General features: G+C 40.8%; 1 protein-coding gene and 1 non-coding gene across 2 annotated transcripts in view; one reads left to right on the plus strand and one right to left on the minus strand.

Moving 5' to 3' along the window:
* KIAA1109 (KIAA1109 ortholog) overlaps nucleotides 1-23,671 on the minus strand; it is a 174,169-nt gene that overhangs the window by 60,608 nt on the left and 89,890 nt on the right. Inside the window, exons 41-52 of the mRNA XM_038769136.1 lie at nucleotides 23,166-23,406; nucleotides 19,735-19,883; nucleotides 18,257-18,476; nucleotides 17,331-17,489; nucleotides 15,711-15,886; nucleotides 12,909-13,084; nucleotides 8,697-9,403; nucleotides 7,379-7,624; nucleotides 6,495-6,588; nucleotides 6,055-6,105; nucleotides 3,577-3,783; nucleotides 1,588-1,826 (exon numbers count right to left, since the gene is read on the minus strand). Coding sequence (XP_038625064.1) covers nucleotides 1,588-1,826; nucleotides 3,577-3,783; nucleotides 6,055-6,105; nucleotides 6,495-6,588; nucleotides 7,379-7,624; nucleotides 8,697-9,403; nucleotides 12,909-13,084; nucleotides 15,711-15,886; nucleotides 17,331-17,489; nucleotides 18,257-18,476; nucleotides 19,735-19,883; nucleotides 23,166-23,406 — 2,665 coding nt within the window. The remainder of the gene's footprint in view (nucleotides 1-1,587; nucleotides 1,827-3,576; nucleotides 3,784-6,054; nucleotides 6,106-6,494; nucleotides 6,589-7,378; nucleotides 7,625-8,696; nucleotides 9,404-12,908; nucleotides 13,085-15,710; nucleotides 15,887-17,330; nucleotides 17,490-18,256; nucleotides 18,477-19,734; nucleotides 19,884-23,165; nucleotides 23,407-23,671) is intronic.
* Nucleotides 21,591-21,728, plus strand: LOC119947765. The gene has a single exon (XR_005456562.1). It is a non-coding gene; the product is annotated as a small nucleolar RNA SNORA7 (small nucleolar RNA).

The following is a 23,671-nucleotide window of genomic DNA, read 5'->3' on the forward strand; positions in this document are numbered from 1 at the left end:
TGAGCGCTTACTGTGGGTAGAGCACTGTACTAAGTGCTTGGGAAGTACAAGTTGGCAACATAACTAAGTTTGCTGCACTTCAAGTTATTTTCCTTTTCCATGCTCTAGTTACTTTACAAAGTTTACCAAAATCGAACTACAAGTGAATTACTTCATGGAGAGTTATGACTAAACTGCATCATTTTGACCTCTGCCTCCCCATAAAAAGTAAAGCAAAGTACACTATCACTGGTAGCACAGAAGGAAGCTCCTGAGAAAGGTACTAACTTTAAAATTCAGCTAGCACTCAAAGTTATAAATTTCCCAATCTAAAACTTGTAATAAAAGCTTCCTTTGGCTGATTTCAACTTCAATCTGGGAATACCTTTTTCCCTTGGATGAATTTACTGCAAAAGAACACATGAATCAAAAACAAAATGTCCTCTGACAGCCCAGAAATGCAATCTCATCATGTGCAGCAACTCCAGCTTGTTTGGGAGAGAAGGCAGAAGCAATGGGGGGTATTCTTATAATGGATATTAGGTCTTCTCTGTTAGTAATTTTATTTTCAGGAATTACAGTAAAAAGGCCCATTAATGAAATTGGGTTTGGGATGAAGGTTTCTGTTTCAGGTGGGAAACAGCAAAAATGAATAGCAGCAGGTCCAGTGTGAATTGTAAAGACGTCTTTAGAAATAAAGCTACTCAAATTCACATTTACAGTAGCAGAAATATCTGTGCTTTACCTGGTTTACTAGTACCTCGCCTCGTTTCCCCTTTTTCCCACCTCTCAATGTTCTTTTACTGCTCTTGTAATCCTTTGTCTCACTCACTGAGTCAGTCTTGCCTTTTCTTCTTCTTAAAACCTTGAAATATCCTTCCCACCTCTTACCCTGCTCATCATCATCATCAGTATTTATTGAGCGCTTAATGTGCGCAAGGCATTGTACTAAGCACTTGGGAGCGTATAATGCAACAGTCACTAGACACATTCCCTGCCTTCTTTGACTATCTCCCGTCTCCCTCTCTGTCACAGTCTTTTAGACTGTGAGCCCACTGTTGGGTAGGGACTGTCTCGACATGTTGCCAACTTGTACTTCCCAAGAGCTTAGTACAGTGCTCTGCACACAGTAAGCGCTCAATAAATACAATTGATTGATTGTCACTTTCTATGTTTGCCTCCCATTGTCCCATTCCCTCTCTTCTTCCTCCATCTCCCCACCATTTCCTCCCTTCTTCAGGGTGGGCTGGGTTTCTTTCTACCTGACTTTTCCTCCCAGTGTCTCCAGGCTACATTTTTATCCCTATCATCACAGATGGTCCAAAGTCTCTCTTCATTCTCATCAGAAACCCATACATTCTTCCCTGTCACCTAAGTGGCCTCTAATTTCTCGCCCCAAGAATTCCCTCTCCAGTGAGTTCACCTGTCTATATATTCATTAGGAGTCACAACCAATGGAACATCCTGTTGGACCCATATAATATGCATTAACATATAATCACTACCTAATTAAATGCATTTAGTACAGTACCCCCAAATTCCAGAAGGGTTTCATTTTTCCTACATTTTTGAACTAGAAGAGCCTAAAATTTTAGGATGAAGTGTTACCTGTCATTCCGTGACTTCTCATTCTTCCCATCTTATATTCTGCTTTCAGAGATGGCAATAATGCTGCTCCAATAGCTATGCCATCTAACATAGCACTGAATTTAAGAACAATGGGCTTCTTCTCTAAGCCTTCAGGGAGCTGGGGAAATTCATTGGTTTCAATAGGAGTTTGATTAATACTTGTTGGAGTTTTTTCAGAAGGTAATGGGGTTGCGATATCTTCTTTCACAGACTGTGGGCTGTTGAAAGAACAGGAAAATTACCAACAGAAATTCTAACTTTTCACTACAGAATTTTCAACAGTCAATGGCACAAAGTAAATGAAAACTAAATCCAGACACATTTTTTGATCTAACATAAATCAAAGATCATTCCTGGAAGTACTGAAATAAGCAAAAATAAAATTTAATCAGAACAATATTTACTGCGTTCAAAATTATTAGTTTTTTACTGTTCACTGACCAACACACTTCATTTCATCCATCTTGCTAATAATTTGGGAGGGGGCAGAGTACGCAGAAAGACGTCACACTTAAAAATAGAATGTTGATTCAGGGTTTTGCATTTAGGTTTTTTATGAACTAAAATAAACAAAGAATGTATCTACTGGAGAGATTAAGGGTCCCTCGAATAACTCACATGGAATGCTAGTTAATGCATTCCTCTCACCATCCCCCAAACGCAGAGTTCTTCAAATATCACCTGTCATTTCTAGGTTTCTACCTGTAGGAAATATCCGGAAGCTCCCATTTCCATTTTTCAACCTTGCATTTCCAGTAACTCTGAAATGCAGGGAGATACCTTTGCAACTTTTTCTAAAGACAGACTCAAAATCTTTGCTCGGTGACGTGGTAATAACAGAATTATTCAAAATGCATGAGACCACAGCCAGTCTGGTTGCCTGAATATTCTGGATAACTGAGTTATTAATTTTTATCTGGCACGAACGGAGAAGTAAAAATGATAAATTTAGCACGCCTGAGGTTGAGAGGAGGTTGTTCATTATTGGAGGTATATTTAGCCTGACTGCTGCTCAATTTTCACCACTGCAAGGACTCAGAGTTATTCTAGGTCAGTCGCTTGACCTCTTGGGGATCGTTTCAAATGACTTTCCCTTGCTCTTTCCTCTAATCCCAAGCAGTACCGGCCTTGCCAGGCAGAGTTGGGAAGGATGGGAATAAGACTAGTATTGAGGAGAGAGCATATAAGGTAGTCCTGTTCTCTCTGCAATTTTATTCTGGCATTCCAAACCACAGGCACTCTCCCACATGCTTTCTCTCAGGATAATAATAATAATGATGGTATTTGCTAAGCGCTTACTAAGAGAAGCAGCATGGGTCAGTGGAAAGAGCACGGGCTTTGGAGTCAGAGGTCATGGGTTCAAATCCCAGCTCCGTCACTTGTCAGCTGTGTGACATTGGGCTAGTCACAACTTCTCTGTGCCTCAGTTCCCTCATCTGTAAAATGGGGATTAAGACTGTGAGCCCCCCGTGGGACCACCTGATCACCTTGTAACCTCCCCAGCGCTTAGAACAGTGCTTTGCACATAGTAAGTGCTTAATAAATGCCATTATTATTAATATTATTATTATTATGTGCAAAGCACTGCTCTCTCCCTGCTCCCAGCACTGACACACTAGAGATGCACCTGGAGCAATTACTACACTCCATGTGCACCAAGTGACACAACAGGAACTAATCTGCTTGCATTATTCCCTGCCACCAACGTCCCTTTATTCTGTCTCCAACGCGGCCTGGATCCCCCTAAATCGATCAATCGATTGTACTCACTGACCACTTACTATGTGCACAGCCCTGTACTAAGCACTTAGGAAAGTACAACAGAGTTAGCAGGTACGTTCCCTGCCCGCAACAAGCTTACAGTCTAAATCTCTGAGACGTTTGGTAAAAATTCAGTAGTGCGTCACAGCGAGTATCATGCCATGCGACAGAAGGCAAGTGCCACGCTCAGTGAAATTAATGACTTACGCCGTTGATGGTTGCCTAATGAGATCCGAGATCTGTTTGGAAAGCTGGTGAGAACTGCGCACCATCATGCTATGCAACGTGGCCGGGTGCTGAGGTATGTTGATGCTGATCGCACCCACTTTGAACACGGCCGCGTTGTTTGTCTTCAACCCTCTCTGGGCGCTATAAAGAGCTTGAGACTTGGCAATGCTGCATTTCACCACAGTTCTAGTGACAAGGGAAAGGAACCACTTTTACACTCTTCACAACAGAGAACTTGTAAACTATTCTGGATGAGCTTCTGGAAAAATCAAGGGAACAAGTACTTCGGTCGTCTAAAACTAAGTGTTCCATGCTCTGCATTAGCTTACAGAATATTGGGCAGAAATGACAAGTGCTGTTTTACAATCATGAAATGCATTTAAATAATCGAATGCATACGATAAACACAATACTGTATTAGCATTTAAATGGCGTTGTACGTATGTGGTGGTGGTGTGTGTCTAAGTGGGGAAAAGGGTGTGCATACATTTCTCACAAATATAATGCCATACTGATGCCTAGCGTCTCCTGTCATTTCCTTCCTGAGTATCACTAGAAAGGCTGAATGATGATGCATACCAAAATTAATATTTAGAGCAAAACTGAAAAGGGAAAAAAATCTCACATCTAAAGTGAAATATAAAATGATCTGAAATCCAACCACACAAGGGGCAAAACTGAAGCTGATTCTCCATTAATTAGAAATTTCATTTTAAATGGCATGATTTTATAAATGCTAAAAATGTTTTTCGACAGAAGTATAGAAGACCCAGAAAACAAGAGTTCCATAATCTTCCTAAAGGCTATGTGGCACTTAATGAACACAGACAAGTATATTACCAAACAGATCAGCAGTGCAAATTATCAAACTACTATTTTGCTACTAGGTAAGCTGACCACTAAACTACTTTAAACATCAACTAAAACATGAAATTAACTTGAAAAATGAAACAGGATTCATATACAAAGCTCTGAAAAAAGCCCTTGAATTTGGCTTTGAATGACAAAGATCTCACCCCACAACTGCAAGTTATTGAAATTCATCTATCTAGCTCTGCCCCTAAATTCAGATACCAATTAACAAGCATTACAGCTAAAAACAAAGTCCAAAAATAATTCATCTTTTGATAAAGACACAATTCTTAAGGAAAGTAAAAAAAAGTTTTGCTTACTTTTTTTTGCATTATAAACACAGATAGGTAAAGATGCCCACTAACACCACTTTTCTGAAAAACTAGATTTTCAAAACCTTTTTGTGCTCTTCACAGGGTAAGTTCTCACATACCTTAATCGGTTTCTTTTGTCCACTAGCACTTTTACCAAGCCAAAAAACATTAGCTGAAGACCCCGATCACATAATACATTAGTGATTTTAATTAACTGCACATTATATTCTGTACTGAGTGTTCTAGACTATTCTACCATGCTACCAAGTCTTGCAATACCCAACCACTTCCATTCATTCAATGTTTTCTTATTTTTTTATGTGGTGGGGGGTTAAAAAAGAAAAAATCACCCATATCAAACTTATAAATGAAACTTTGCAACTTTACATTGTTATATAGGAAAAAGAAGAAAAATTATCATAGTGAAGAATCTTTTATCCTTGTTTATACAGTACTAGGACTAGTCTTTCAGTAATCACAAAATAGAAATAAAGTGAGCAGATAGGCAAGTGAATTATATGGATGTTCTAATTAAATATTGTCTATTTAATGTTATCTGACCACAACTGGTCACTCAGATTATGACAATGTATCTTTTCAACTATACAATACGGTACAGTAAGGTCTCGTCCAATGCTAGCATTTCATTCTGGGCAAAATCTATGTTTGTCAAACTATGGATTCAGAGAGTAAGAAAATATTCCATGCGATACAGAGGAGATACTCGATTACAGAAGTGTAAATTTAAAAAGTTTGTACTGTGCATTTATCAATAAACTAAATACACGACTTAAGTTTGACAGAACTCAGTAGTTGTGATCCAAGTCAGGCAGCCGAGGGACAGTGAGTAGGCTGCCCATGCCCTCTCCTTGTTTGGCACCAAAATCTTTTTTTCTTTTTTTAATGGTGTTTGTTAAGCACTTATGTAGATATTATGTAGCTACTTTGTAGCTAACAGTCCACATTCCAGGTGGGGCTCACAGTCTTAATCCCAACTTTAAAGATGAGATAATTGAGGCACAGAGAAGCTGAGTGACTTGCCCAAGGTCACACAGCAGACAAGTGGTAGGGCGGGGATCAGAACCCAGGTCCTCTGAGTCCCAGGCCCTTGCTCGTTCAGTGAGGCCACCCTGCTCCTCAACAATCGGGGAGAATCAAAATGTTCTCCACCATGGGCAAATTGCTATCGTGCTTTTTCTCAGATTTAATCAAATTTAGGTTGCTGAGATGTTGGACGAGAGCTTCCTGTAGTAACAATCACAGGCTCATTAAAAATAGCGATAGGACATACAGAAATTCTTGTTTGGCTGTACTTGTAGGAGATGTTGGAAAGTCCTCCAGTCTGAAGATGAACGTTGAAGAGAAAGCAAGAACAAGAAAGCAAACAAAGAATAAGCATTCATAGAAAAAGTAGTTAAAATCAGTATCACCCACAATATGAACTAACTGGAAATCTTTTCCAATTTAACACAATAAAGGCTGTCTTTTAGAAGTTTTTTTTTTATCTTTTACAAAGCATGTCTATAAAGGTGTTCCCCTAAAAAATTTGCATTTCTACATGAAGCCTACATTCTACATAAGATAAACTTGTATCTGAATTCTCTACATATTAAGCTTGCAAAATGAAATTAAGAAAAGATAAGTATCAATCCCCAAATCTGGTTTTCATCTCATAGGCTAAACACTACAGCAAAAAAGAGAGCCGTACATTATTAAATGCTGATTACTTACTGTATATTAGGTGTAATGCCTTCAAGCAGAACAATGTTAACCCCGCCAATATGAGCGGTGGCGCATGTCTCTGTCATTTTTTGATGCAAAACATCTGAAAGACAAGCAGCGAAGTGAGGTGTGCTATTACTGTTTTGAATAGTAAGTTTGCGAATGTAATATTTAAGAGTTGTTTTATAAATGAGGTCAACTTTTAACATTATGAGAATGAATATCACATCAACTGGTGTCACTTACTCTAGTACCAACTCTAGCAAAATCTGATTAGTGAGCGGATTTCAAGAGACATGATGCCATTCCCTGCACTAGGGCCCAGACCCAAAACGCGGAGGGTGGGCTATCTTCTCCCCAAGCACCCTCCTCCCCTAAAATAGAGGAGATACTCGCTGATGAACAGCGGGTCTTAGCAGATGCCTTCCCTCAACTTTGATGCACATGAACCACTCCAAAGAACATAAAGCGGGAAGTGGTGCAACCCCACCGGCCATCAACAAACCAAGACAGAGAGGCAACATGGGCATTTTGGGGCCTCTCACCACAGACTCGCCTATCGGTCAGCACTTCCCCTACTCCTTGTTCTTCCAGAAATGGCAAGGGCACAGATGAAAAGCTCTTGGAAGAAACAGCAGAGCACCCCAGAGTTCCCAAGGCTCTACTACTGCCATTATTAAATGCCATTATTATTACTACTTCTTTTCAGGTGACACCCATAAATTCCTGGAAGTACTCAAGGAGGCGGCATATAAGTGCCACGAGAGGTTACGAGAACAGAAATGCTGAAGGAGCAATTGGGGGGAACATATGTTGGGGAGATTAATTTGGGGGAGGCCTACTGGAAGAGATGTGATTTCTGAAGGGTTTGGAAGAATTATTGCCGCCTGTACCTTTCATTTTTTCTTTCAGGGTAAAGCTCCCATGGATTCTCTTCAGCTCGGACTCCATGGTTAGTCCACCGATATCCGCCTCAAGGTGCGTGCGATTCACCATGCCAATCCCGAACACTATGAGAGTCACGTGCTGGGGTTCGGTGGTGACCACGCTGCGTTTCCTCTGGGCCTTGTTCAAGCTGTTGTTGTCCTGTTCGTTCTCAAACACGACCTTACACGTTGGTTCTGTGGGGCTCCGGACACCTGCGTGGGTGAAGCGAGAGGGAGAAAAAGGACTTAGCATCATCTCCTCATGATAACCGCTCTTTCGGGAAGCTTTTTCTATACTTTGAAGGGTGGCCTGAACATTTTTATACCTGTGAATTGACGATGGACCTAAGGGAAGTGTAGCAGTAACAGTCACAATGCATGCATACTGATTCTAGACCGGTCTTGTGTTACACAATGTATGCCTTCACAAAAGGTTTTTATTGAAGCTCATTTGAAGAATGTGCTACTCGTATGAGGCCAGGACTTTACAACTCAAATAGGAACAAGTCTGCAAATACTATGAGTACCACATATAAGAGACTGAGTCAGGAGCTGCAAAAGGCAAACCTATCAGGAGGATGAAAATGGCACCAGCAACAGAGATTATCACCTATCATTTACGGGGATTTAATGCCGTTACAATCTGTTGCAATTCAACACAGTATGACTGACAAGCATTGCGTTATGATCCTTACAGCTAGGTACTTTTTGTGTTTTAATCATGAGGCGGTAGCCTTAGAGTGCCTTCTAATTGGTCCTACAAGTCACCTGGCTTGCAGAAGTTTCTGGGAACTGCTGGAGACACTTCCTTACCTCACGGCCAGCTTGTGCTTCCCCTCCACATTCTGCCTAGAGCCTCCTGAGGGATCATCAGTAAGGTGGTGGGGTAGGGGCTGAAAACACCACACACGTGCAACACATGGCACACACGTGGCCCCACCCTACCCAAATGCAAGAGCTTTTTATTTAGGTCCTGGGGTTTCTGGCTGGACAAAGAACTCCCCCTTCTCCTATATGGCTGAAGCCACCCAGGTCCCAGAATTTTGGTCCAGGGCAGACTGCACCACAGATTGCGCAGAGCATTACAAAACGGAGCGACCAACTGCCTTAAATCAAATTCATCCGGATTCTTAGTGTTCGGGCACTTCGGGAATATGCACAAGGAACTGTAGTGATGAACATTCACAGTGTATACATTAAATATATTCGTATTTATATTAACGGTAAATAGATTATCTGCATAATAGATGATACATATCTATCATTTTCAAAAAAACCCACATACCTGCTGGTCCAAATGTTTCAGATGATTTCTCCAAAATTCCCGTTGGATCTGAGATAAGCGAATAGAAATTCAGCAGTTTATACATATTTTGCCAGCACTCTGCAGAAGGCTCGCTCTGCTCTGACACCGTAATCGAATCAGAGTCATCCATATGAATGGTCATGTGATCAACTACATCCTTTGAACCTTTCCTGGACACTTTCGAAGTTCGTCTTTCTGATCTTCCGACGGAATTCTTATTCCGAGGTTCTTTCTTGTTGTTCTCGTTGTTGGTCCTTTTACTCTTGGCATTATTTACTCTATTTCCGCCATTCAGACTTCCCCTTGAGCTCCGGCTGAAGTCAGAAGAGCGGAAGTCGCGGTGCTTACGGGTTTTGAAGGTAGGGGTCGGAGATGCTGAGCCAGCAGTATATCTGCTAAGCTTAATATCTGTCTGGGTGGCTTTGATATCATCTATCATTGTACTAAATTGATGAATGAGACGAACCAATGCCATGTCGACGTGTTGGCTTATTGACTGACAAGAGATTGTAAAATTGCAGTGAAAGGTGTTGTAGTAACGCTTGTTGAGGTCGTGAAAAGAAAGGGCATTGGTTGAGTTCTGAGGAGTGCACACTGATTTCTCCATCACAACAGCACTGAGGCTAAAGGTTTCCAACATTAACGCTGGTTTGAACTCCAGTGGTGGGAGATTTATAGCCCCTTGCCTAAAATATATTGGTGAGAGTTAAAAGAAAAAAAAAAACCAACATGGCACAGTAAACTTTTTTTCTGTCTCTTCCATTAAAGTCCACATTTCATTAAAGTGCTATTTTTATTTGGAATAAACCTTGTACTTCTTGCTCTCTTTTGGCAGAATTTGATAGAACAAACCCAATACCCTTCTGCCCCTCCAGTTACTTATATTGAGATTTAAACCCTGCCCTGCTTGAACTTTATTCTGAAACTTGCTATAAAGGTAGCTGCATTTGATCTCAATATAAGATATACCTAATTGCTGCACACCCTCAATTACCCTCAATTAACCAAAGGGATCATAGTAATGATTATCCAAAACAGAAGATAATTAAGAGTTCAGTGAACCTTGTCCCTTCCCACCTCACCTCGCTACTTTCTTTCTACAACCCAGCCCACACCCTTCGCTCTTCTAATGCTAACTTTCTCACTGTACCTGGATCTTGCCTATCTTGCTGCCACCCTGTTGCCCATGTCCTGCCTCTGGTCTGGAACAACCTCCCTTTCCGTATCTGACGGACAATTACTCTCCTCCTGCTTCAAAGCCTTATTGAAGGCACATCTCCTCCAAAACCCCTTCCCTGACAAAGCCCTTTTCCTTTCTTCAACTCTCTTCTGTGTTGCCCTGACTTGATCCCTTTATTCATCCCCCTTCCCAGCCCACAACACTTATGTACATATCTGTAATTTATTGATATTAATGTCTGTCTCCCCCTCTAGACTGTAAGCTCATTGTGGGCATGTGTCTGTTACACTGTCACACTGTCCTCTCCCAAGCGTTTAGCATAGTGCGGGGCACACAGTAAGTGCTCAATAAATACGACTGACTGACTGGCTTCAATTCCGTTAGAAACTGTATCTCCAAAAGCAATTTCTATAAAAGATTGATCACAGAGGAAGACAGGAAACTGGATAACACAACACCATGCTATTCTAGGTTCAGATCAACTTTTCCCTTCCCCATATGCAACACATGACAACTAGGTTTCTTTCCTTCCGCTTTTCTGACCCATAAGAGCTGTTGAGCCCTGGGAAATTGTCACTCCCCTTCTTCTAAAAGAAAAGCATGGAGAAAACAAACGTTCAGGAATGTGTCTGAGAAAACATATCAGACATACCCTATCAGAAGCCCAGCATTTTTACTTTCAAGTACAAACCTATTAAAATGGTGATAGAAAATAACACTTTGCCAACTTTCAAGAAGGAATTCTGGCTTTAAAGATGGATGCTTCTCAATAACATTTTCAAGGAATGGTCCTTGTGAATTTTTTCATGAGAGTCGGTCAGGAGTTTGACACTTCCCATATATCTTTTTAAACTAAAATTACTTCTTGAAAACAAATCAGCAGCCTACCGGGCACTCATGAGCATTGTGAGAGACCTACAAATGAAAGCCCAGTTTTTGGCACCAATTAAGGATTTTTTAAAAGCTTGTGAGGCATGAGGACCCTCAGATAGACAGAATAAAAATGAGTCAGAAGTATAGAGAAGGAAGCAGGGAACAGAAGGGCCTATCAAAGCAGGGGTGATGACAGTCAGAGAAGCGCCAGCTGGGGAGATAACAGTCTACAGCTGCAGGAATAAGGCTCCCTGCAAAGACAGAAGCCACACAGTACAAAAAGACAATCGGGATTGAACAGCAGATTTCAACCAGAGAAAATAATCCTGCCCAAAGGGAGATAAGAGAGAAGAGGAGGCCGGCAGGAGACAAGAACTAAAGATGTTGAGCTACTTGAGCAGGGAGCAGGAAAGAACTATCCCTGATAGTTTAAGTTTAAGGATCCTGGGAACCAACTCAGACCGAGAAAAGGAATTTGTTCAGCCAATAGGGTTGAAAAGGTCAGGGCAGCACTGCCTAAGTTTTGAATTCTGAAGGGCAAAATTAAGGTAGAGATCTTAGGGTTTTCTTCATCGTGCCGAGCACATGACAGGCATGAACAGTCAAGATGCAGCTGTCAGGCTGCTGCTGGCTCCCCAGGGTCTGGCAACAATTCTGCTGTGCCTGGTCTTTTCCTTCCTTCCATAATTACCACCGTTGCCTCCCTCGTTTGCCCCAACTCTGTGTATGGGGAAGGAAAAAGCTAGGAAAAAGCAGGGCTGGTAGCCATAAAAAGGCATGCCATGCCCCTGAGAGCTAATAGCAAGGAAGAACCATGCTGTTTCATTTGAAGCTCAGCTGTACCACTCAAATTCCGCTGACAAATTTGATTAACAGCTAAATCAGATCCCCATTAAGACTGTGAGGACATGAAGATGAAAATGGCTATAATAATAATGATGATGATGATGATAATTACAGCAGGGTATGGAGGGTGCAAGTATGTTAAAAGTGTGGTTTTAGAATCAGATTTTAATGGTATATGAAAACAACACAAACTGATAAAGGAGGGATTCTAGTTTGGTAAGTTTTTAGGCATTAAAATGGTTTTCTACGAGGTTGTGGAACTGTCTTCAGATATTTTAAAAAGAAGACCAGAACCCTCTGCTTCTGATGGGCAACGTGTAGTCCTGCTTGAAGGGAGGATGAGCTAGATGACATGCTAAACTTCCTTTCTCTTTATCATCCTAATTAATAGGAAGACAAATACGTTTTATAAGAGCATGATTCAAAGATTTTAAAATTAGGATACACTAAAAACTCTCATGGTTCCTTGCTGACTGTTTTGGTTATTTAAATGAGACCGATCGAGTCTCCCATCAGGAACAATGGATAGGCCTTAGTCCCAAGACTTCATGACAGAGAACCTAAGTAGAGGAATTGACGATAATGCTAGTGGCTTGTGCAATGTCATTCACGCACTCCGATCCCTACCAGTCTTGTTGCCCTGGGAAACCAAGTTACAAGTAGGCAGGCAGGATTGCAGCATATTGCTGAGAATGTTTCGAGTTCTCCCACAGTAGCCAGACACAAGCAGAACTGGGACTTTATTCAGGTCTGCTACTACTAATAACAACAGTAATAAGGATGACTATAAAGACCATTAAGCGCTCACGATGTGCCAAGCACTGTACTAAGCTGTCATTCGGGCTATTAAGAAATCAATAGCTACGAGTGGCTATATGTTATCCAGCCCAGACCCTTCCACGACATGCTCTTTTGGGTACAGTTTGGAAGTACTCTCCCCACTCCGTACCCTATTACCAATTACCCTAACTTAAAATGCAATAACTGCATTGTTTAAATAGATTTCAAAAACTTCTCTATCAATACTTGCGCTCGGTGACCCAGCATGAAACTGCCAATTACTTATATATGTGTCACAGAAACACAAGAATACATCTTTGTGATCTCAACACATCACTGAAAATAAACTGTGGGGTCATATTAGTTCTGCTAAATTCGTAAAAATAAATAGTATCCTATCAAAACCAAAATTCTTGGGAGAAAATGGCTCTACAGACTGTTCACTAAGTTGTGCAGCGACATTTTTGGGGGGAGAAACAAATTCAGTGAACATTATATATATGCATTCATACCGTCTTGCTCTTTTACTTTTTCTCTCTTTAGTTGTGTCAGAATCAACGATATCTGCTCTAAGGCAATCCAAAGTCCCTGAAAATGAAAGATGTTCTCCAAAATACATTCGGTAGCAGAGAGGCATTGCATCCTGTGACTGAATCCCTGTATGGCTCAGAAGGGGCTTGAAAACCACCTGTAACACACAAATTATCTATGTTATCTTTATTTTTAGAAGTTTTCATTCTTAGGGATGGTGAAATTGTTACTAAATGTCTTTTCTTGTCCCATTTATATGGGACTTGTAATAAAATTAATGCCATTCCTATAGCAAAAGTAAGATAAGAATCTACTTTATGGTGTTAATTGTATCCAATTTGAGGGTTGCTGTCCCCAAATTGCCCCAACCTTCACAACTCTTCTTTCCACACAATATGAACACCCATGTTACTAACAAGTATTTTATTTGCAGAATGTATTACACTCACCTTTTAGTTATTCTTCACAATAACCTGAAATGTTAGTATACTCACTCTAGATTAACAAAAAGGAAGCAAGTTTACGCCAAGTCACCAATAACAACCAGGGGCAGAGCCCAAAACCTGTGTTCAAATTTGAGGTCTGACCAAGGGACTTAAACCTTTACTTACCAGTTATGTAAGGTGTATAATTATAAAATCATCACCTCCTACAAGGAGGCAGTGGGCTTACCAGAAAAAAAAAAGGGGGGGGGGGGGGGGCCTGGTACTCAGGAGACTGGAGTTCTAAACCCAGCTCTGCTACTGACCTACTTTATGACTTTGGACAAGTCACTTAGCTTTTCTGGGTCTCAGTTTCCTTATCTTGAAAACTGGGATATGGTAACTGCTCTTGCACGTGCCAAGTGGGACAAGGACCGTGTCTGACATTTTGTATCTACCACAGTGTATGACCCATAGAAAGTGCTTAATATAATAATAATAATGATCTGGTTGCCCTTTTATGCATTTGTTAAGCACTTACTACATGTCAAGCACTGTAACTAAATGCTGGGGTCGATATAAGAAAAACAGGTCAAACAGTCCCTGTCCCACATGGGTTCACAGTCTAAGTAACAGGGAGTAGGATTTAATTCCCGTTTTACAAATCAATCATATTCATTGAGCATTTATTGTGTGCGGAGCACTGTACTAAGCGCTTGGGAGACTACAATATAACAGATTTGGGAGGCACATTCCCGACCCACACCGGGTAACTGAGGCACAGAGAAGTTAAGTAAGTTGCCCATGGTCACACAACAGATAAGTGGCGAGGCCAGGTTTAGAACCCAGGTCTTCCGACTCCCACTAGGCCATGCAACTTCACTATTGCTTATATTGTTTCACATTCTAGGGCTTACTTGTACAACAAGAAAGCAATCACTAACAATCATATGCATTCTCTAATTCCCACAAATTAGTTCTCAACCCAACAATAAAAATTCCTTGTCGCAGTTCCCTTATCTGAAAAATGAATGTAAAATTACCAGCTTACATCTCAAGTACGGGAGAAAGTACAAAAATAATACAGACGGCAAAAACTTTCATAAGCATATTTCAATACATACATACTTAAGCTCAGAGGCACACTGCCTGCTGAGCTCTCTTCTACTGTTGGATTAGCTGGTTCAGTAAAGGTTTATTACATTTTTAATTTGACAGCTTGATAGAAAGACAGAACCCATGGAAAGGAACAGATTATGGGCCAAGGCGACTTTTTTTATGGTATTTGTTAAGTGTTTATTGTACTAAGTACTGGGGTAGATACAAGCTAATCAGGTTGGACACTGTCCATGTCCCACATGGGGCTCTCAGTCTTAATGCCCAATTAACAGATGGGAGAACTGAGGCACGGAGATGTTAAGTGACTTGCCCAAGGCCACAGAGCAGACAAGTGGGGGGGCCGGGATTAGAACCGAAGTCCTTCTGACTCCCAAGCCTATGCTTCATCTACTAAGCCACAGCACTCACTAGCCCACAGTGCTTCTACCTTCTTTAAGCTACAGGCTGTAAACTCAATGTGGGGAGGGAACGTGTCTACCAACTGCAGTATTATATTTTCCCAAGCACTTTGGACAGTGCTCTGCGCACAGTAAGTGCTCAATAAATGCCACTGATTGACATGATAGGAAGCCACCATTTGATTCAATAGTGAGTAGGATTGTGCTCCAGAGTAATGAGGGGCTTTAACTGCATTTTGCTTTGGTATAATCAGAACAAATCATTAGCCTCACCACTGGTTTCTTTTTTTTTCCAGGCTTCCCAGATAAAGTACTTATCTGCCAAAGGGTTAGTGCTTGTATCTTCCTCAAATCTCCAACTTTTCTTCAACCTAAGATGTACAGCTCTAGAAACCTAATTTTAAAAAGAACTTCAGACCTCAATAGCTCTCCAAGGGATACTAGATTCTCTACAATCTAGTTTTCGTATATTTAAATATTACAACACCGTTCAACTACAGCAGCTCCAACCACGAGGTCATGCTACTTTCATACGCTAATGGAATAATCATCAATTGCTGTCTTTTAATCAACCTATGAGACGGAATAGGAGCCAAATTCCCACTTTAAAGCTAAAACCCAGAGGTGGCATTGGGTTTAAAAATGTGACTGCAACTCAACTGCCTGGAATGCACCTTCTACTTTTATTGTATGCCCCCCAAAATGCATATTTTCCATTAATTCTCTCCCAAAAGCCACCGTGTTTCACTTTTAAGCCACGCTGACGATGTTTTAAAAGAGAATTTTCGATCGAGAACTTTTTTTAGATTTAGTCAATCCCTCCCCAAACCCCAGGTCCACTCACCTGTGCATCAGCCAGCTGAACAGCAGGAAACCCTTGGTTGCCCTCTTCCACAGCCGCTACATCATCCTGACTGGTGCTATGCTGAGAATGGGTTCCATCCAAAGTGTTCTGGTCACTGGACAAGACTGTATTGAAGTCTGAGGCTGAGGGTATTGTAGGAAGGTTGGGAGCAGCCCCTAGTCAAGTAAAACCCCATTTCCAAATGCAGCCAAAGACAGTTCAAGCGAATCATACACCTCACTATACTAAGAGGTGTTGTTTTGGAAAACGCTACAGTCAAAGAAAGGTACAATTACAGAAACGGAGGAAATCTCTGCCATTCACTGGTGCATTCAGCTTTGCAACTTATTTAAATCGAGAAGGAGAAACTTGACTTGTGGTCACATAACAGATTTCTGTGATTAAATAGCTATGGCTGTCACTGTAGATGTGTTCTTATCTGCGGTTATAAATGTAAAAAAACGGTAAACTGAGATTTCACATGTCTATGCTGAATTCTGGTGAACAAAGTTGATTTAATTCTAACTAACTATCCTCACATATATAATTTGGGGGCCAAAATGTACACCAAGGGGGAAAGGAGGAGCTTGAACTGGATAGGGTTTTCCTTTCCATCCTCCTCTCCTCTCACGTATGCACTTTGCAGCAAATGCCAGGGCTGCAAAGAAATCAATGGGGGGCAAGGTCTGAGCTGACTTAGACTGTGAGCCCACTGTTGGGTAGGGACTGTCTCTATATGTTGCCAACTTGTACTTCCCAAGAGCTTAGTACAGTGCTCTGCACACAATAAGCACTCAATAAATACGATTGATTGATTGATTGATTGATTGATAGCCCCTACACCAAGGGAGGGCTGGAAGTCCTGGTCTCACCCCACCAGTAAGCCACTGGAGGGGAAAAAAGAAAGGAGCCAGCTGAGAAACCATGACTTCTCCTACCTTCACAGATGCTAATGGGAAACTGGAGGTTCATTAGGGGCCTGAGGATGTTTATTCTGATCCCCTAGGAGCCATTCACCCTCCCCTACAGCTGGCACCAAGACTTGCAGAGGCTTTTTCCAGCAGCTGCTGGAATACTGGTGAGTGCCAATCTTGTGACTGCACTAGGCCTCGAATGAAAAATAATCAGTAACAGGCCCCAGTTAAAGCTGCTGCTAAAAACAGAGTTTGGAAGTCTATGTCCTACAGGATTTGGGATTGTTTAAAAACAAATTCATCTTGGCCAAGTGTTGCACAATAATTTGCATTTCTCATTGTAACCTTAGTGATTCACGTTTTCAAAATGAATCTCACTGCATCCTCAACCCTTTCCCAAATAGGTTATTAAACCTCGCTGTAGTTAATCATTGCTTCTTGAATGCTCACCTTTTCAAGGGAATCCTAAGAAGGGGGCTGCTGAAAATTTCTAAATTCTCTATCTTTAAGATACTTCACAAATGGCAGTCATAGTTTTATTTACTAATTAATTTCCTTTAAAACACTTATGTCAACCTTTACGAATACTCTGATACCCCCTGGGACTTCAGAAATATTTACAGGTACATTTCTAAATTAGTACACGCCAATCAGAAAGCAAATCAATAAGCTCTAGGGTTTTCCAGAAAGATTTTTGATTTAATACCTGTTGGGAGGCTATTGTGACCGGACTTTGTGACGGGAGATTCCTGTACCATACTTCCCCGGTTACCCACTGCATTTGACATCCAATTATAGAAGCTCACTGATGACGGTTCTGATAACAAAGGGTGTTCTGATAGCATGTCGGTGGCCACTGTATTTCCTAAAGGCAAAGAGTGAGTTGTTTTACTGAAACATCTCCTTTAGAGTACTTTACAAAGTTACAGATATAGAAGTTGTATTATTACAAGAAAAAAACGTCATTTTTGAAGTGAATTTTTACAGTACTTTTCAAACTACTGAAATTACTGTACCAGTGATGGTATTAAATAGTACGGGGCTCGGGAACTTGCTTATTTTTATCATCGCTAAGGGGGAAATGCAATTAAACGACTTGTCTACAGAACAGTTCACTTGAGCACAAAAAGATAAACAGTGCTTGAACAAATGCAGTGTCAATGCTGCTAAAAGTAGTGCAAACAGATTTCAAGGGCGAAGACAATTTGAGAAAAGTATGACTACGGACGTTTCCCAAATGATTCCGCTAGGAATAATATAATAAAGATGGTATTTAAGTGCTTACTATGTGCCGAGCACTGTTCTAAGCGCTAGGGTGGATACAAGCAAGTGGACTTGGACACAGTCCCTGTCTTACGTGGGGCTCAGTCTCAACCCCCATTTTAGAGATGAGATCACTGAGGCCCAGAGAAGTGAAGTGACTTGCTCAGGGTCACACGGCAGACAAGTGGCCGAGTCACCATCAGAACCCATGACCTTGTGACTCCCAGCCCCATTCTCTATCCACTGTCCACCTGCTGCTTCTTATGACCAACTACTGAGGCAACTTCACTTTAAGGAAGACAAAGCGGCGAAGGAAAATCACTGCTTTCTAAGAAAACGGATTTTTCTCCCGCTGTGATGTGCGCCTACCGGTCCTCGTTAGGGAACTACTTTTGACAGCTGTGGTGCTTCTCTGAGGAGTCCCTTCCAGGAGGTTGTGCAGGCTAGGAAAACTCCCAGTCAAGTAGCTGAGTAAAGATTCCTTCCTTGGACTTTCTCTGACCGGCAGCCCAGAGCGGCCAACGTGCACCGGGGAATCAGTGGCCGTGTCGCCACTGGTGTAGCTCAGGGAATGGTACGGGTGGATGCCCTGGCAAGGGATTGAAAAGAAAAAAAAACAAGTCAGGTACAAGCTGCTTTTTCACATTCACAAAGCTTCAGTCATACAAGGCGACCTCCATTTTTAAATAGCTCTGATTGGGATTCTCCTGCTCTTTTCCTCAGACTATTCGGTTAATTCAATTTCAAGGTCACTATTGAAAAGACTGACTTGTACGGTTACTGTAAAATTTTAATAATGGCCTAGGAAAAAAGAACGGGCAACAGAATATTTCCAAATTCACCCTTGTGAGAAATCTTGAACTTTGAATTCAGTTTTAATTTAAATTCTGAGAGGACTGGGTGAATACCACAAAGGAAAAGTTTCTGGGGTCTAGAACGACTCAACCCAGAAGACTACTAGGGGCATTTCAAGAGGAAATTTTTCTACTCTATTGCATTTGTCTAACTGGATAGTTTTGTCTACCGTTCTATTCATACAACAGAAATCAGAATTTTCATAAGAAGTAGTGAGCATGCTTCTGAAAAACAGGAGATAGACCAGGCCAATGGGACCTTGGCCCAATGCCTCAGTGAGAAATCATAGAAGTGAGACTTCTGTGGCAATTAAAAATGTAAATTATTTTAGAACTGGGATAATTCTGACCTATAATTGCTTGACGAAATGTTCTTTTTTCTTTATAATAACTTCATTTAAAATCAAGTAGGAATGTTCAACTATAACCTCTATTTGATCTTCCAGTGGTTAGCAAGCTAATCGCTTAGACCAATTTCTAGAGAAAATTTCTAGTTGTTCCTTCAAACAAATGATAACAAGTGAATGAAACTAACATTCTACTTGGTTAGGGTTTCGATAAAGAACTGTTTATACACTTAAAGGAATACGTCTGTTTCTAATAAGGTCCAATTTACCTTGAAAATGACAATTTGGATTCTTTATCCTTGAGAAATTAAATATTGTTCAAATAATCAGAAAAAAATTTCTTTCATGTTCCAAGGGAAATGAAAAGGGGAAAAAAAACACAATACGATCAAATGATGGAGGTATTTAGTGCCAGGTGGTGGATGTAGACTGCCAACGAGGGGAGAAGCTAAGGAGAGAAAGAATGAAGTTTTGAAACTGGAAAGGGCTTGAAAACCTGTCACGTAGATTCCACTGAAGATACGGTAAGAAGGATGGTATTTGTTAAGCACTTACTATGGGCCAAGCACCATATGTGAGATATGTGTATCTCTACTATGAAGCATAAAAAGGATAAAAGGGAATATTTGAACCAAATTGGGAATACCTTTATTTTAAGAGCAGAATCACTGTGGGTGTGTGACTTGGAGAGTTTCCTCATGATCTCGGCCCCAGACACAGGACCAGAAGATCCCCCACCAGGTGGAGGCCGATTGGCAATTCCATCTAGAAGCATTGTGTGCTCACTGACAGTAGCTGAAAAATTAAAAATCGGTCACGTTAGGTGCACGCAGTAGTAGGATTGGTTTTGCGCCCACTTGGTGCAAGACGTATAGGAAGTGGAAAACAAACCAATGACATTCCCTGCCCATGAGGAGCTTATCTTCTAATGGGGAAGACAAAGAAGTAGTTACAAAGCAATCAAAATAAATATTGGAGTGGACAATTGAAAAAAAATTTATATACAAAAGTTCTGAAGATGTGCATAAGAAGGTAGATATGTACTATAGACGGCACGTGAAACAACTGTTTTCTGTGCTCCCGTCATTCTAAGATGTCATAAAAATCCATGCTGTTAGGCCTAAAACGGGGCAACTCCACTTGCCTTTTATTTTCAGGTTGATACTCTCTATTTGGATTTCTTTTTCCTGACCCCCATCCTCACCCAGACTCTACCTTTCCTTGGGACAATGAAAACGGAGAACACCTCCTGTTCAAGCTCTGCATTCAGTATTCACGTTAGCTGAAAGCCCAAGACCTAACCGCCCCTGAGGATAATGATATAGCCAGGCTTAAAGCTTTACAAAGGAAGAAGTATGATTTAATGGACTAAAGTCAATAATGATTGGCAATAAGCAAACACCCTCTCCAGCTCTAACACCTCCACCAGATTTATGCATGCTATTAAATTACTCCCCACCTTCATGTTTCTAATCCACTTGGGAATGATATTGATCAGATTCATAGCAGGATTTGATGGGTCAGTAATAAAATTACATTACCATGTTATAAAGCATTTCAAAAGAAGAAGCTATGTAGATAATTGCTTTATAAAAACAAGCAATGTAGTAAGGTTCATGCTGTGGTTCTTCAATTTTATCTTAAGGGAAATAAGGAAATTTAATATATTTAAACTGTCATAAGCATCTATCAAATACAATTTTTATTAAGACAAATAGTGTGCTAGTTCAAAAAGATGCAGCCTTCCAAGAGAATGAAGATGATCATTTCAGTATTTTTATAAGACGTAGATACAAACCTAAACTGATATGTAATTCAACTTTAATTATAAAGTGGTGAATCTGTCTGTTGAAGTACTTTCTCCACCTTTAAACCCAAACACCTCTGCTTTGAGAGATCATTTGCAGGCGTTTAGCCCAAACAACTGATTAGTTGGATAACAAAGGGAAACGTATCAGAATCCCGGTAGCACTAATAAATAGATGAGGTAGTAATTTTTTTAAAAAAATCAACTTTTGCCTATTACAAACGAAAAAAGAGAAAATGTTCGATGGGTTGAAATACGGCCACTTGTAACGATAGTATTTTAAAGCTTTAACATAAAAATCAACACAGTAGACAGTAGGAAAAAGTTCAGTTCCCTATTCAAACTGGGATGGGGGACTCGGTAAACTAGGCAATGCCAAGGACCAGAGGCACACTCACAGAACAGCCCTAAAAGCAGACAGCCATAGAGAGGAGTCTTCCTCAAAAACTATTCTATAAAAACAGCTTGCTAAGCCAAAAAAAAAAAAGGAAACTTCTGTTTTATCATCTTTGAGTTTCCTGACCAATCTCGTAAAACAATGTCAATGCTGATGCATTATACTAAACACTCAAAGCGGGGAGGGATTGTTACACTATCAATAATACTTATTTCTTGAACACTTACAAGAGCACTATACTATCTGCTTGGGAAAGAGCAATATAGTTGCTAGATAATATCCCTTCTATATTGTAAACCGCCTCTCAGGATCGCACCTGGAGAGTTTCCAGCACTCTACCAGTCTTGGCTGAGGGAGGGAGAGTCAAGCAGAGGCATACCCACTCCATTCCTAGCTTGGGCAGCAGACAGTGAGTGGAAGACAATCTGCCACAAGCCAAAACTCACCTGTGCTGGGCAGCAGCGGCATGGGAGAGAGTTGAAGGTGAAGACTCAAGTTTACTGCGCGGAAGAAGGCAATGGTAAACCACTTCCATATCTTTACCAAGAAAACTCTAAGGATACACTACCAGAATGATTGCAGATGGAGGTCTGGGAGAGATGCGTCCACGGAGTTGCTATAGGTTGGAGACGACTCGACAGCGTAAGATAGGACAAGATAATGTAAACGCCTCGTGGCCAGGAATTTAGTCTACCAACTATACTGTACTCTCTCAGGGGCTTAGCAGAGTGTTTTGATGCAGTTTGCTTCAACATCTCTCTGCTCCCGTACTCTCAATCTTGGAGTATTTTGGTGGGCATGACTATGGTATCCAAAGCCCATTTTAATTTTGCATTATTTAATGACAGTTCTATTTAGCATAGAAAATGCCAGATTTCTAGCATGATAGCTAGCAGCATGAGGGTGATTTTTGCTGAATAGGATATAAACGTAACATTAAAATTATTTTGTGTGCACAGGAAAAACAAAATTCAGAGTCTGTTACTCAGGTATATTTGCAATGTCATTTGATGTTGTTACTCCATTCGTTGTGTTCTTTATCACTTTAAAATGGATATTGCTTTGGTCGAGTCTGGGAGCCTGGGACTGGATCAATGACCTTTACTGTACACTGAGAAACTATACTTAATTCAGAGCTCTTAATATCATTTTCATGAAACAAAGAATATAATACCATGTAGAAACCATAATAATAATGACATTCTGTTAAGCACTAACTATGTGTCAAACACTATGCTAAGCACTGGGTAAATTCAAAATAATCAGAGAGGACATAGGCCCCTGTCTCAGCTGAGACTCACTGACTAAGAGGGAGCGGGAACAGGTATTCAGTCCCCATTTGACATTTGAAGAAACTGAGGCATCAAATTACATGACTTGCCCAAGATCTTCCGGAAAGCAAGTGGTGGAGTCAGGAGCAGAATCAGGTCTCTTGACTACTGGTTCTATGTAAGTTTCCTATTGAGCACCCTGTGTTTAGCACTCTTTCATTTAACGCCTTCACAGAACCAATTAAGAGCATAATACCATGTAGAAACCGTTATGTTATGTTATTTACAATCCAAACTACAGTTTGCTACTGTTAAATTAGCAATATATACGGGAAATGAGTCAAGTCATATTTTATGAGATGACAAGCATTTAGAGAAAACCTTGTAAATTAAGTTAAAATGTGGAAAAAGAAAAAATGATGATCTTACAAACTAAATCCTTCCAGGTTCTGCCTGTAACCTTCAGAGAAAAATAAAGTAAAAACACCATATATAAGGGACAAGTAGTGTGATTGTTTCAATTCTATTCTAATCCAAGAAAGGAATTTGGAAAGTATAATTACTCTCAACTCAGGGAAAACGATCCTCCATTCCCAAATTACCTGCATCAAACTCAAATTCTGCTCCATCAGCACTGGTGTCACTCTGAAGACCGCCACCATTGTCTAGCCCAAGTCCATCTTCACGTTCATGGCGCAAAGCAGTCTGTGGTTTCAGGGGTTGAGCCGGTCTATGTAAATTCACTGCCTTGAAAGTCGGCGTCACCACAATAAACTTCATCCACTGTCTGGCCAGCGCCACAAGCCCTTTCTTTAAAGTTACTAGGGCAGGAAGGCCATCACTCTGTGACAGTAATGAGAGAATTAAAAGTGGTCTTACCACAAGAGCGTCAAAGAACAACAATCAAATTTCCAGTTACCCACACTCCTCATTCAGGAAGAAGGGGGCAGAGTGAGTGGAAAAGATGGGCTGGATGGCTGTAGTGCTCATGAAAACAAGGGGAATGAGAGAAAGCAGAAAGATACCACAAAGTGCAAGAGAAGTACTCCATCAATTCTATTCTCTCTGTTCTAGCAAAAACTGTGGGGGGAGCGACTGGGAAATTTGG

This window comes from Tachyglossus aculeatus, chromosome X5, assembly GCF_015852505.1.
Source record: "Tachyglossus aculeatus isolate mTacAcu1 chromosome X5, mTacAcu1.pri, whole genome shotgun sequence".
Lineage (NCBI taxonomy): Eukaryota > Metazoa > Chordata > Mammalia > Monotremata > Tachyglossidae > Tachyglossus > Tachyglossus aculeatus.